Source organism: Lactuca virosa, chromosome 1, assembly GCF_052849685.1.
Source record: "Lactuca virosa cultivar CGN04683 chromosome 1, Lactuca_virosa_CGN04683_v6, whole genome shotgun sequence".
Taxonomy (NCBI): domain Eukaryota; kingdom Viridiplantae; phylum Streptophyta; class Magnoliopsida; order Asterales; family Asteraceae; genus Lactuca; species Lactuca virosa.
In genome coordinates, this window is record NC_136426.1 from 125,150,689 (window position 1) to 125,166,108 (window position 15,420).

Sequence of the window (15,420 nt, forward strand, 5' to 3'; positions counted from 1 at the left end):
ATCCCTTGATGTAAGAGAAGAACGTACAATATTCTCTTGAATATACTCTCATTAAGTGATCAAAGTCTCTCCATGTCCCCTTTGTTCTTTCCATAAATATTTAGTTTAATTTTGTTAAATCTTGTTTTAATTAGATCGAATTTACAATATTTTTATATTTTTGTGTGTGAACACTTGCTTTTGTTACAACCCAACACTAAATATATCCTAAATTTATTCTTTCAAATAACATCACTACATGTAACGGGCCTCGTTCGAGGTAATAAAACCAAAAAAAAAAATAGAAAAGTTAGAATCTTTAACAAACGCTTACCTTTAAGCTTCCGCTCGAGAGATCAAACAACAAAACATATAACCATTTATAACTATGCCCAAAAAACAAAACCCTAAAAACCTTATAAATACCACATAATCTATAACTCTTATGCACATTTTAATCTTTTTGGTATAATTTGGTATTATATAACTTATAGCTTTTAGTGAGACCCAAAACCCTCACGATGAACAAGACAACATGCACACACCCGGGCGATAAGCCCACGCGGGTGGCAACCGCGCGTACCTTTCCATTCCGGGCTGCTCATCAAACGGCCTTTCCATTACCTTTAACAACCGTCTCACCTCTTCAAAATCACCTTGTTCCGCCATATCAATCGCACTCTGGCATAGGTAATTCCGGAGAACATACTTCGGATTCACCGAATCCATTGAAGCTTTCCTTTCCTTATCCGAAACACCACTAGCACATAACTACACATAAAAGGAAAACCACCATCTCAAAAACAAAAACAAATTTCAAATTTAGGGTTTAATGTTTGGGAGGGTATCCAACTTCTAATGTTTATTCAAAATTACCATTATGACCTGCTATACCAGGTTTACCTTTTACCCCAAGGGTAACCATTAAAATCTACTATAGCAGGTCATAATGGTAATAGTTTGAACAAACATTGGAGTTGGTTGCTAAATTATAACATAAACCCTAAATTATAATATTAAGTTTTACCTCGGTTCTATAATGTTTCATCCAGCTAGTCCAAGCATCTCTTCGCTCTTTTCCAATATCTAGCAAAGCAGACTTGAGCGGAATCAACAATTCCGCCTCCGGAACATCGGAATCGGAATCAACACGGATGTTGGAAAGTAATCTAAAGAAGTTTGTGTAATCAACTTTGTCAACAGCCATGTTGTTGAGTAGTTCATTAACAAGCTCTTTATTATACTTTAACAATCCAATCTTTTTGGTCATTATCGCCTGATACTCATCCATAAATTTATCACCATATCTGCAACGAATCAAGAACACGAGATTCTTCACTTCAATACAAATAAAATAAAAAGAAAAGGGAAAAGGAAGAATATATGTTTTTTTTTGACCTTTCCATGGCGTATTCGAATTCTTTCTTGTTAATGAGTTTAGCAGATGAAAGAGATAATGCAAACTGGGCTATATTCCATGAACCAGTATCGGGTTGATTTGCAAAACAATATCTTCTTCCTGGAAGATCAGTTGTGTTTGGAGTAAATCTAGGGTCAAAAGCGTCAAGAAACCCAAAAGGGCCATAATCAATAGTCAACCCTAATATGCTCATGTTGTCTGTATTTAAAACACCATGTGTGAACCCCACACCCTGCCATTTTGCTATTAATGAAGCAGTGCGTTCAGCAACTTCCACCAACCAAGCTGATATATATAAAAAAAAAAAGTTGAAGCCAAATAAGTAAATTATTTTATTTCCCGGAAAAGAAAACGTGAAAGTTGATGAATATTCATTCACCTGCATACTTGTTTGAAGTTAAATCCACATCATTGGTAAAGAAAGATAAACTGTCGTTTTTTGTCATGGTTTCTATATGAGGAAAGTGGTGTTTGATGGTGTAATCGGATAAACTTCTAACAATATTGAAGTGTTCTTCGCCTCGTGAAGCGTGTATTTGGAAAGAGCCAAAACGAAGAAAAGATTGGGCCACACGACACACGATTGCACCAGGTTCATCTTTTGGATTCCCACTGCATTTAAAGAAATTAAATCTTATTTCAGATCAAAGTTTTGGAAGGTTGACTATAAAGCAGAAAGCAGAAATACATAGAAAAAGGAAGTGAGATTTTTTACTCATAAAACATGTCACGTCTCACGTATTTTCCAGTTGTAACAAGGCTAAGTGCACGAGTAGTTGGAATTCCAAGAAAATGCATTGCTTCACTACAAAGGAATTCACGAATGCTACTTCGTAACACTGCTAAACCATCTGCAAATCTGCTATATGGAGTCTTTCCTGCACCTTTTAATTGAAGTTCCCATCTTTGGGATTTGGAATTCAGAAGCTCACCAAGTGTAACTGCCCGACCATCACCCAACTGCCCTGCCCAAACCCTAAATTGATGCCCGCCATAACATTGGGCATAAGGCAACCCTCCTTTCAATGGAGATGCCCCCGAGAATATAAATGGAAAATCAGATCTTTCGAATCTGAAATAGGAATGAAAATGATGATATTGGCATTAGAAAGGTTGATAAATGAATTGAGATTTTAACATGTGAAAAGAAGTAAAGAACTCACTCTTTTGGATCTAAATCTAGGATTTCAGCAACTGAGTTTGACCATGCGACAAGCTGAGGGTTTTCTACTTCAGCAGATGGAGAGACTCTTGAGTAACAAGCGTGAAGCACCTGAAACAAAGTTCATTGGATTTTTGGAGTAATTTGCTTTGTATTAAGATAATTCAAATCCTGGAAGTGAGATATTATATAACAGGATTATCAGAAACAATGCTGCTCTGTTACATTACTCAAATTCAATTGCAGTTGGATTCATGAAATCAAGCCCTAATTGTATGTTATTACTTACAGACCTAGGAAGGAAAAGATTCGGTCACTATTTAGTTCTTTAAATTCCTGTAATGTTACGACATCTGAAAACTTAGATTCCAATGGCAAGTTGGCGACTTTACATGATAAAATGTAATCAAGCACGTAAATTCTTGAATTTGAGATCTAAAATTGAATAGAAGTTCACACGGATTTATATATCTCGATCATGCACGCAACAAACGAAAATCGAACAGTTTGGGGGAAATCGTTCTTTCACTTTTTTTATGGTCAAATTTTGAAATTTTACCTCGCGGGAGATGATATCGGTTCGTGGATCGCCAGGCAACTCCCGAACAAATGAATGATCCCAATTTAGATCTTCAAGCTTCAACTTAACCCTTGCGTCTTCGCTAGAACCCTGCTTCTCCACTCCATCGGTGACCGAATCAACCGACGCAACACTACCGGCAGCCGCCGGCGGTGAGTTCGTCGACATTTTAGACGAAATTAACGAAGTTTGAAGATGTGAGATAGCTGAGAGAGGAATCGATGGCGGCAGGCAGTGACGAAGGGGGTGGGGAGAGTATAAGTAAGCTTATGCTGCTTTGTTTACTGGTACAATTTTGTGACAAATTACAACTTTGCGTTGCTATGGCGGTTTCAGCAAAATGTGCTTTTTGTACTTGTAAAAGTACACGTGGTTCAAAAAAAAAAAAAAAAAAAAAAAAAAAAAAAAAACTTGTAAAAGTACACGTTGTACATTGTGAAGTATATTTGTATATGGGATAAAATATAAATTAGAGATTCTCTTTCTTTTTATCTTTTTATTTTTTGGTTTACATGAAAACCATTATTCTTTAACACAAAAATAAGGTTTATACGCTTTTATTGGTTTTACTCTAAAGATTTTACTCTAAATTTGAGAAGCTTTTTCCAAATATGGCATTTAGCCCGTTACGAAGACAATTGTCGATAGCCCTTTGCTTTAGGTGGTTGGATTTTGATGATTACGATACCAAATAGGCAAACCATGTCATATATATCTCTTTAGTGAAATAGAGAATCGCAATCAAGATGCAATACTCTCCGGTAGGACTGTGTATAGTAGGACTGTGTATGGGTCGGTTTGGGTTGGTTTTCGACCCAAACCCAACCCAATCCGTAAATAGTCGGTTTCTGGTTTTCAGAACCCAATAGGATCAGTTTCTGATCGGTTTGGTTTCTTGGGTTCTGAGGTCGTTTTGGGCGGTTTTTCGGTTTCTTGGGTTCAACCCATACACTCACGGGTTCTGGGTTTAAACACATTTTTCATAAATGAAGCAAGAAGTTAAATACTTAAAAAAAAACATCAAATTGAAGTTAAATACTTCAAAAAATATGAGTCGTACAACCAAATAGTCTATTACAAGTTACAACCAAAACCCGATTAGTCTATTACAACCAAAACACAATCAAGTATGGATCGGTTTCGTGGGTTGGATGGTTCGGTTTCTTGGGGGGTTTGCCGGTTTTAAGTATGGGTCGGTTTTTTGGGTTTGATGGGTTGGTTTCTAGGTAAAAACCGAAACCGAACCCGATTTTTCGGTTTTTATAAAATTCAAACCCAAACTGTCGGTTTTGCTGCGGTTTCGGTTTTTCCACTTTCGGTTTCGTCGGTTTTAGTCGGGTTCTCGGGTTCTTGGTTTGGGTTTGCTCACCCTTAGTCTCCAGTCTTATGTTTCTTCAAAATGACATCTCTGTTAGTGATTTTAGTGTCACCAGACATTTTGTGTAACTGGAATTAATATGTGAGCTAAGGGATTTTTGTACTCTATATTATATGTTTGGTGAGTGCGAGCGCGGAGTGCATGCATATATAAGATCGAATTATAAGTCGGTACGACAAAATAGTGGGGGTCAAGGGGGTCGTGCCCCCTTGCAAGGTCTTAGGGGCAGAGCCCTTAACGGGGTCCAAGGGGCAGAGCCCCTAACGGTGGGCCCGTTGATCGGGGTCGCAAAAGATTTTGAAATTTTGAATTAGTTTCATAATGGAAAATCCGAATTATAATGGTGATAATGGTAAGATTGAGAAATTTTGTCTGTTTTAGAAACCATTAATTAAGCCATTAAATTTGTGATTCTCTTAACTAATTTGGAAGATAGAAACTCTAATCTGTCAAGAATAAATATGGCTCCTCTATTAAGCCATAAAAACTCTCTGTGAGGCTCTATCTTTCTTCTATAGCAAACTCAGAATTCGTCTGGCAATTTGGTTTGTGTTTCTGTGCCTATATTCACAAGTGTCCCTTGGGATTATCATAGACTGGATTTCATGTAACCTGGGCATAGGGTGGAAATATTAGTTCAGAAAGCAACCTTACACGATCCATTAGGTAGCCGGTTCTCCACTATTGCCCTTTCACGAATCCAACAACCTTCAACGAAAATCAGACTTCATTCTATCTTCAATATGCATAAATACAATGTGAAAATGTGGTATGTGATCAAGTTAAAGTAAGAGTCGAAGAGTATCAAAATTATCATGTCCTAATCTAACATGCCAAATATTTAAAGAATTGAGCAAGTAAGTAGAAGAGTCATTCATTCCATTGGCACTAGGTTGAATAATCATTACACACAGTTTGAACATACCCTATGCCTACATACATACCATTTTTTCTTAACATAAAATTATCTGACTCAAACACCAAGCAAAAAACATACTTATTCAACAACCACCCGGATACAAGATTCTTACAAATCTCTGGTACATACAACACATAAGTCAACGTCAACTCTTTTCCTGACATCTTCAATACAATCTCTCCAACACCTTGTATATCGAAAGTTTATGAATTTACCATGAATAGTTTATCACCATTTTCCAGAACTTTGAAGTTTTTGAACCATTCTCTATTCGATCAACCATGTCGGGTAGCTCTCGTATCAATCCACTAATTCCTCGGGTTAGACTCCATGAGGTTGACTTTAGAGATGACCATTGCAAGATCAATTTCAACCACATATTTGGTTATCTTCTTTATAACATTTGCCTCTTTTGCTTTGTGTCACTTCGAAAGCTTGTAATTTGCAGCCTGGCAACTAGGTCGGTCACAATGGTGGCAGTTACCTTGAAGCTTCTTTTTTAAAGTTCTACCTTTAGCTCCCAAACTGGCTTCCATTTATTTTGGAATTACCTTCCTAAACTTGTTCTTCATAGAAGCTTTACCATGCTTCGCCACATTAGCTTTTTTAGAGGTATGGTTATAGCTACTTTATCTTCCTCTTTAATCTGGAGGTAAACAATTAGGTCTTCAAGGGTCATTTTCTTTCGCTTATGTTTCAAGTAAATTTTGAAATCAATCCAATCGGTGTGATTCCCCTGTTTCCCAAATTATTATAAATAGAAGACCTCCTCTTTCCAAATTGTTATGCTTTTGAATACTTTGGAAGATCCAACTTGGAATATAAGTTTATTACAAAAATCAGAAGTTTAGAAGAGATTTAAGGTTGAAGAACATGAATGGAGTATCATTTAAAAGATATGGAAACATCATTTAATTATTCGGTTTGTTTAGACATCATGTGTAATGTCCCAAAATAAGACCCAAAAATTTTCATTTTTAATTTAATAAAATCGGTATTCTAAAACATCATCAATACAATCCGGATAAAATAAGTGTATCGAACATCAACTCAAATAAGAGTAAATCACAAAATACAGAACGAGGTGGTGTGTGCTCTGCAATCATCCCGAGCCCTTCCCCTTGGAACTAGAGGTACCTGAAACATAAACTGAAAATCATAAGAACAAAGCTTAGTGAGTTTCCCAAGATACCACATACCATACATATATAGCATATAACGGGCCCCACCTAATGAGTATATAACGGGCCTCGCCCTAACTCGAATAACGGGCCCCGCCCAATAAGCATAACGGGTCCCGCCCTAACTCGAATAATGGGCCCCACCCAATGAGTATAACTGGCCCCGCCCTAACTCGCATGACGGGCCACGCCCATATACAGTTCGTATAATCATAACAGGTAATAACAAACGGAATAACCATCAGACCCCGCCCAGTAAGCATACAACATATACACATACAAGTGTCACACAGACAATGAGTAAACTAACATAACAGGTCATGGGTCGGCATTGGTACCTTCGACCCGCTAAACACATTGAGGAAACTCACATCACACTGCTGAATCACACTGATAAATCCCTGGTTGCTGGTCCGACAAATCCCCGAGCTATCAATATCAAATAATACCCAATTAACAATTAGATTCCAATCCATAATCATCGGTCCATAATTAGAGTAAATGACCAATTTACCCCTTACCTAGTTTGGTCCAAGACTAAGGCCTAAACTCACAATCCAAAAGGCCCAAAACCAAATAATCATTCAAGGCCCAAACATGGCCCAATTTTTCCAAATTGGGCCTAAACGCTTACATGGGCCTTACCCCAAGGCCCACCAATTTTTCCTAGTCCAAACACTTGCATTAAGATGGCCCAACAAAACCCCAAACACCTAATCCCCAAAGAATAGCCCAAACTCAAAGCCCAAAGATTCGTTCTATGAGATTCGACAATACAAGGTGAGTTTCCTCATTGTGTTTAGCGGGTCAAAGGCACCAATGTCGGCCCATGGTTTGTTATGTAGGATGCTAGATGTATGTGTGACTCTTACATGTGTATGTGTTTGTATGTTTGTTGGGCGGGGCCTAATGGTTATTATGTATGCTAGTATCTGGTTATACGCATATGATGTGTATGTGGGTAGGGCTCGTTATGCGAGTTTGGGTGGGACATGTTATACTCGATGGGCGGGGCCAGATGGTTGTACGTCTATTATCTTTGTGATTTCTACATGTGTTTGTATGTCTATATGATTATATGTTTTATATGTTTACTGGTCGAGGCCCGATGACTGACAGATATGTATACCGAGCGGGGATCGATGTTGGGCGGGGTCCGATATCTGACAGATATGTATACCGAGCGGGGCTCTATACCGGGCGGGGCCCAATGACAGGGTGGGGCCTATTACGTGCTTATTTGTGTATGTATGGTTTGTGGTAGTTTAGGGAACTCACTAAGCTTTGTGCTTATGGTCTTCAGTTTATGTACTGTTTTCAAAAGGAAGAGCTTGGGATGATTGCAGGGCACACAACACTCGATTCCGCATTCTGTGATTTACTCTGATAATGATGATGTATTGATAAAAATTTGATTACCTTGGTTTTATGAAAATGATATGATTTAATGTCTTATTAATTTAAAATTTAAATTTTCGGGTCTTATTTTTGGGACGTTACAAGTTGGTATCGGAGCCTTGGTTTGAGGGATTCGAACATACTCTCGGGTGTGTCTGAACTCAAACTGAGGATGTGGTAAAGTTTTTCAAAAAGAAATGTATTTTTAAGTAAAGAGTTTTATAAGACAAGAAAGGGTGTGGTGCATGCAATCAGCCGAGCTCAAGTAAGTTTGTAACGCCTGGTTCCTGGTATGCATTTAACTTATTTATTTGTTCATTTTAAGAGATGACTGCATGGCACACACCACTGTTTTTAGCCTGGGAGGATTCACTCTGATTTATGATATATGATTTTGATACATTAACAGATATGATGATGTTTTTGAGATACATGACTATGAGTTTTATGTGATTAATGATATTGATGGGTTTTATTACCGATTTAAAACGAAATTTTTGGTCTATATTTTTGGGATGTTCCAAAGTTTTTCCCAAAATACCCATACATGTTATCTGATATGATTTGATTTATGAATCTGTGAATCGCATGCTAGTTAGGGCTAAGGATTTTCTCAATGTTTGAATGATAGAATGCTAGGAGAGATGCCTTGTATGCATATTGTATGAGCTTGTAGACTTGCATACCAGGTCTGATTAGTCAATGATAGATTGGCCTAATATGTGTTGCCTTGTAGCCTAGGAAGCATAGGATGCTAGATTGGGTATAATTTGTATGCGTAAGGCATGCGGAAGCAAGAGTGGAAGTTCCTAGCATGAGTTATAGTATGTGAGATTAGATGTTCTTAGTTATTCTATGGGTTGGAATGTTTCTTACTTTGTGCTCTGTGGGACTCTTACATAATGGGAGTTGGCTGCTAAGTGAATATGTTAAGTCACATGTAACAAAGGTTGAATAATCTCAGAGTGATGTACTTGACCCTATTACGTAGTTCTAGTTTGAGTCTAACCGTTGTAGGGATGAGTCTGTTACTCGAAGGATTATCTAAGCTTTGTTGCATGTGATTGTATTCATGAGGTGGGCAACTGAAATTATGGGGAGTTCTTCAGCAGCTGATGGTAGGGTGAGTTCGGGAACCTAGGAAGTCTATGTAGTGCTTCAGTGGGTTTAGTTGCACTGTGTAGCCAGTATTTGGGTATCGGTTTAAGAAGGTGACTTAGAAGATTCGGTATGATTCTTGAAGAAAGTATGGATAGGTGTGGGTGGTAGTATTGGGCTCGTACTACTGAAAGAAAATGATCCATACTCGAATCGGGGAAAGTTTCGAAGAATATAGGGAGCCTGAGGGATGAGGATTCTTGGGTATGTTTTGATCATTTGCATATTTCTTTTTCAGTATGGTGATGAGCACTCAGGAAGAAGGTTCGGGTTTAGATTTAGGCTCAGGTGCAGGTGCTGAGCCGATCGATGAGCGCGTGCCGGAGTTCATCTCATTGGAGATTACCCGCGGTATGTTGGAATGGACTCTTGTGATCTTTGGTTCAGTCAAGGAAGGGGTTTTGGAGCTCTTGAATGGTTGTCTCAGGGCTTTTTCAGGCCGAGATTGTAGCGGGGCAGTTGGGAACTCATTTGGAGCCCAAAGCTTGTGGAGCCCTAGAATCTTTCAGGAAGGAGGATCCTATTGTTAGTTCTTGTCATTTGGGATCGGAGGTGGGTTATGCACCATGTTTTCAGGAGGGTTGATCCCATGATTGGATTGTCATGGAGGTTTCGCGAGCCTTACGCGAAGAGTTAGCCGACATCATTAGCCGTGTCACTGATAAATTGGTCGCCAGGTTCGAGGGTTAGACCTCAGCTATTCAGGCGATTGATGGGATGGCCAGGGTAACCCTAGAGTAGGAGATTGGTTCGGATAGGAAAATAGGGAAGAGGAAGAGGACTCATGGTCAGGCTCGGTTATCTAAGCAGTTGGGTGTTTCCACAACTAGTGTTAGAGATCCGAGGAGCCGTGGTGGTTGCACGAAGGATGAATGGGCACATGAGGATGTGCGCAGCAGGTCTAAGTGCGGCAGGTGAGGACGAAAGGGCCAGCTCCGCCAAGAATGCTCATTGTAGGTAGAATTGTGTCATCGTTGTCATCCGCCTGGTCATATTAGGGCGAATTGCCCACGCTTAGTGGTTGCGGCGGCTCAGGTTTCATCGTGGGTACCTCGGCAGGAAGAAGAGGTCAGGATTCTGGCAGGTGCTTTTGCGGGTATGTTATCTTTTGCTTTCTTCTTGTTTATTGTCAGAATTTATATTGCTTGGGAATTTTGTATTGGTTTGGGTAAGCATTATCTCTTGTTTGGTTCTTTTCTATTTCCTGGGTTATATCATCAAAAATTGTTATATGCCATTTTGCATGCCAAGAGTCTTTAGTGAGTCGTATCTTGCTGAGCGGATTTCAGTTTGTACAGTTGTGTTGCGATTCGTTGGTGGGGTCAGTTTATGTGTATCGTTTGGAAGGTTTTTGGTCGGATTAGTTGGTTAGGTCTCTAATGAAGTTAGAGTTCAGTTGTATTAGCATTTGTTCTGGTATGATCGACAGTTGTCCGTGGAAGAACCTTTGCGTTCAATCACTACCGTTGCTAGGGAAGGAGCGGTAGCAAGAAGATGGGGTGACAGTCGCATGAGTTGTTTGGTCATTAGAAGTGCCATGGGAATTTTATTATTGCAAGGATTATAAATGGTTAGAATTCAAAAATTCTTTTGAGGATGGGAGTTGGGGTGAAGATTCCCCAGTTCTGAGCAAGGGTTATGGTCTTTAGTCATCGGCATAAAGGACTTCAGGGTTGGTGTTGTATCATGGGAATTATTTGTTGGATATAGTGTCTAAGTCCATAACTTTATTTCGTATGTACTTGACCCGACCCGGCATGATCCATTTGGGTTGCATGGCATTGCAATACTTGGATAGACTAAATGAGAGAATAAGGCACTTATGATTATTAATATATTATAAGTTCTAATATATTAATAATAGTATTATTTAATTAGTATTGATCAAGTATTAATCTAGTATTAATTTGGTGATCAAAGTGAGACTAATTAAATATATAGGGTTGATTATGACAATCATCAATTCTTTTATGGTGGATTAATGATCCATGGTTTATGGGTTTGGTTATAACCATATGGAGCTCCATGGATAGTCCATGGGAGTTACAAACCCATGGGTCATGGGAAATCAAGAGCCACGACAATTAAGGGCATTCATGTGTAAACCCTAATTGTGACAACACTATAAAAGGAACCCTATGGCTAGCAAAATCATGAGCTAGTGGACCTAGTGTTACTAGAGAGGGCATAACCGATTTTGAGGCTAAGTGACATTCTCTCAAGTTATTCCAAGTCTTGTGGTGTTGTGTGAAGCATTTGAGGCACAACATTTGGGGTGCTAGGCTCACAAAGTCTTGAAGGAATCCAAGCAACAACAAGGTATGTATTTCTACTAGTTTTATGTTTTATGTAATCACCATGCCGTGCTAGTTAGGAAATAACCTTGAAAAAGAAATTTACATGTATATAGAGAAAACATAGATTCAAGGTTATTAGGGTTGCATGTACACTTAGGAAGTGTTAGAATGCTCAAAACCCATCAGTGGTATCAGAGACTAGGATTGTTTTCTGTATACTTGATGCAAAACTGCTTAAAAATCAAAAATTCTGCATTCTGACGACTGGACTCGCCGAGTCCATGGGGAGGACTCGCCGAGTCCATGAACAAATTCATCCTACTCGACGAGTAGAATAGTGCACTCGGCGAGTAGGAGCGTGCTGGGCAGTTTTTTCGAGTTTTGTTGCTGGAAATGGATTAAGATCATTATCCCAATCTGTTTTGGACTTGTAAAATCTGTTTTTCAAAATGATAATGATTATGTTAACCCATTTTACATGACTTTTATCAATTTTCAAGTATTGTATATGTTTATATGATTTTCTTGAAATTGCTTGACATGAATTTGTGTTCTTATGAGTTTTTAGAAGATCATAGGAATTATATGTAACCTCCATGTATGTTTAATTCATGATCTTAATGGCTATGATGGTGTCCATAACTTGTCCTCAAGTTATGGATAACCAAAAGTCACTTCTTTTAATTGTGATTAAAGAACTAAAGAAGTTTCATAAAATGAAGAGTCTTCATTTTTATGAACCATTAAAACTCATAAGTTACAAATTGAAGAGACTTGGAATAGTTTCAATTCTTGCCCTCAAGTTTTGGAATTTGAAAAGTCTTACACTCTAATACTTTAATTCCAAATTAAACCTTAGTTTTTTAAAAAGTTTAAAAATCAACACTTATACTATTATTATAATTTTATTATATAGATATGTATAAGAATATGTCATTCTTACCGTTAGTAGGCCTCATTCACGAAGCCGGTCTATAAGGGGTGTATAAGGTTGTTGCCTATAAAATGGTGACTTAATGGGTGTCCACTCTCACCCACCGCTTCCTTGATCGGTGGAGGGTCGTTAGTCGAACGGGTAGGATACGACTTTAAATACTCGTTAAAAGTATAATGAATTATAAAGTAACTATACATTATAAATTCTCAATCTTAGTTACTTTAGGAAAATGTGAAATTGGTGCTAGCCCATAAAATTACACTTTGTACCTTACCAAGTTGTTAGTGGAGCGTGTGTGGTTAACCGGCACACTAACATGGACTAGTAAGAGTGGCAAAGGGTAACTTGACTTTATTATAGATCGGTGGAGCGTGTGTGGTTAACCGGCACATCGATTAGGTAATATTGTTGAGGGTACCAAGTCAATTTGTATGGTTATTCACACCTTGTTTGTGATCCTCGGCATCCCAGTCACAAACTTGAGAGGGAACAATCAAGATTCAAACATGCCATTGAAAAGTTCAATGTATCTCAAAAGATCTAGGAGTTTCAAAACCAATAAAACCTAATAATAAATATTTCGTTCTTATGGTGGAAATTGGTAAATCGTCATTTACCTACCTTCAAATATTTTATAGTATGGATTACGGCATCCCTCTTCCAACTATAAATAGTTTGTTGGATCCTAGGCTTAATATTTCATTTGGGTGAATTATTAAGGATTCCTAATCTAATGAAACTTGTCTTTCTTTCCTTTCAGATGTCTTCCAACAATGCTTCTGGCTCAAACCCAACAGGCTCCTTTTCCCTTATGAACTTGTGTGGTAAGGTCATCTTTGATGGATCCAATTTCAATGAGTGGATCAGAAACATCAGAATGATTACCCGCTATGAGGACAAAGAATATGTCCTCGATAGGGAGCTTAAGGTTGTGAGTGAAGCCACTGCTACTCCTGAAGAGTTTGCGGAGTTTGTTGCACATGAAAAGGATGCTACTAAAGTAGCATGCATCATGATGGCCACCATGACTCCTGAACTTCAAAAATCCTATGAAGATTTCTACCCCTATGAGATGCACCTGGATCTGATGGAAAGGTACCATCAGAGCGCGCATCAGGAGAGGTATGAAATCATCTCCTCCATGATAACCGCAAGGATGAAGGATGGTGAACCCATCACCGGTCACTTGCAGAAGATGCAAAGGTTCGTTGACCGGTTGCTGAAGCTAAATGTTGACTTTCCTGAGGAAATGGCGATTGACATCATTCTCCATTCCTTACCTCCAAGTTATGATCAGTTTCGTATGACTTATCATATGAACAAGGAGGAAGTCACACTTAGCAAAATTCAAGGACTCTTAAGGACAGCTGAAAATGGCCTTAAGGGTAAAGCGGTTGCTACTTCTACTCCTTCAATAACCCATGTTCTGTATATTGGGCAGGGAAAGGGTAAGAAGAGGAAAAACCCTTCGAAGGGTACCAAGGGTAAGACTCTTGATGGTTCCTCTTCAAGTGGGACAAAGAAAGGTCCTATTACTCCTTCTTCAAACCCAAAGGAAGCACAGTGCTTCTATTACCAGGATAAGGGACACTTCAAGCGAAGCTGCCCCAAATATCTGCAAGATCTAAAGGATGGGAAGGTTAAACCCACCCATGCAGGTATTTACACAATATTGTCTAACAACTCATCTCATGCTAATTCTTGGGTGCTTGATACAGGGTGTGGTATTCACATTTGTACTGATTTGCAGGCACTAAGAAGAAGTGAGCAAGTGGAGCACGGGAAGATAAACTTAGTCATGGGCAACAGAAAAGCATCACCTGTTACCAAGATAGGAGTTTATTCTTTATTGCTTAATAATGGGTTAATGTTAGATTTGAATAAGTGTTGTTACTCGCCCGAAATGGCGAGAAATATTATTTCCTTTCATGGCTTGTACAAACAAGGTTTTACATTTTCATTTGATAATAAAAATGGTGCTATTAATGTTTATTACAATGATGTATTTTACTTTAAAGCATTACCTTGTGATGGTGTATATGAAGCCGTAAATGTTGTAGACAATCTAGGAAATAATGTGTTGTATATTGATTCTTCAGATAGCTTGGATAAAGCATCCTTGTGGCATTGTCGTCTTGGACATGTTAACAAGAAGCGCATAGGCCAACTCCAAAAGGCTGGAGTCTTGGAATCATTTGACCTCAAGTCAGATGATAGTTGCGAGTCTTGTTTACTTGGAAAAATGACAAAGTCACCCTTCACAGGTACTTGTGATAGGGGTGAAGGTTTGTTGGACCTTGTACACACGGATGTGTGTGGGCCCTTCAGAGTTGCTACAAGGGATGCTAATCGCTATTATGTGACTTTCACTGATGATTACAGTAGATATGGATATATTTACTTAATCAAGCATAAGTCAGAAACCTTTGAAAAGTTCAAAGAGTTTAAGCAGGAAGTGGATAATCAATTGGGCAGGAACATCAAGATGCTCCGATCCGATCGGGGAGGAGAGTATCTTAGCATTGAGTTCCTTGACTATCTTAAGGAATGTGGGATTGTCTCACAGTTGACACCTCCCAGAACACCACAGTTGAATGGTGTAGCTGAGAGGCGCAATCGAACCTTGTTGGATATGGTTCGTTCCATGATGAGTCGAGCTTCGTTACCAATCTCTTTCTGGGGGTATGCCTTAGAGACTGCCGCCCATATCCTTAATCTAGTCCCTACTAAAAAGGTTGCCAAAACACCTCACGAGATGTGGACTGGGAAAGTTCCCAATTTGGACCACATCAAAATTTGGGGTTGTGAAGCTTTCGTGAGGCGTGAGACTCATGATAAGCTTGAACCTCGAAGTGAGAGGTGTATTTTCATCGGCTACCCACAGAGATCCTTTGGTTACCTCTTCTACAGACCCAATGATAATGTGGTTTTTGTGGCAAGAAGAGGAGTCTTTCGTGAGAGAGAATTCATAAGCCAAGGGGACAGTGGGAGGCAAATTGACCTTGAAGAGC

At 38.8% G+C, this 15,420-nt stretch overlaps 1 protein-coding gene across 1 annotated transcript; it reads right to left on the reverse strand.

Annotated features, from left to right (window-relative positions):
- Window positions 1–297: 297 nt before the first annotated feature.
- LOC145157728 (uncharacterized) lies at window positions 298–3,447 on the reverse strand. The gene is made up of 7 exons (XM_079076726.1): window positions 3,121–3,447; window positions 2,563–2,672; window positions 2,115–2,471; window positions 1,779–2,011; window positions 1,378–1,684; window positions 1,007–1,286; window positions 298–750 (listed from the first exon to the last, which is right to left on the reverse strand). Exons 1-7 carry the CDS (start codon window positions 3,307–3,309, stop codon window positions 496–498), a joined length of 1,731 nt encoding a protein of 576 aa, XP_078932852.1. The 5' UTR covers window positions 3,310–3,447; the 3' UTR covers window positions 298–495.
- Between the last annotated feature and the right edge of the window lie 11,973 nt (window positions 3,448–15,420).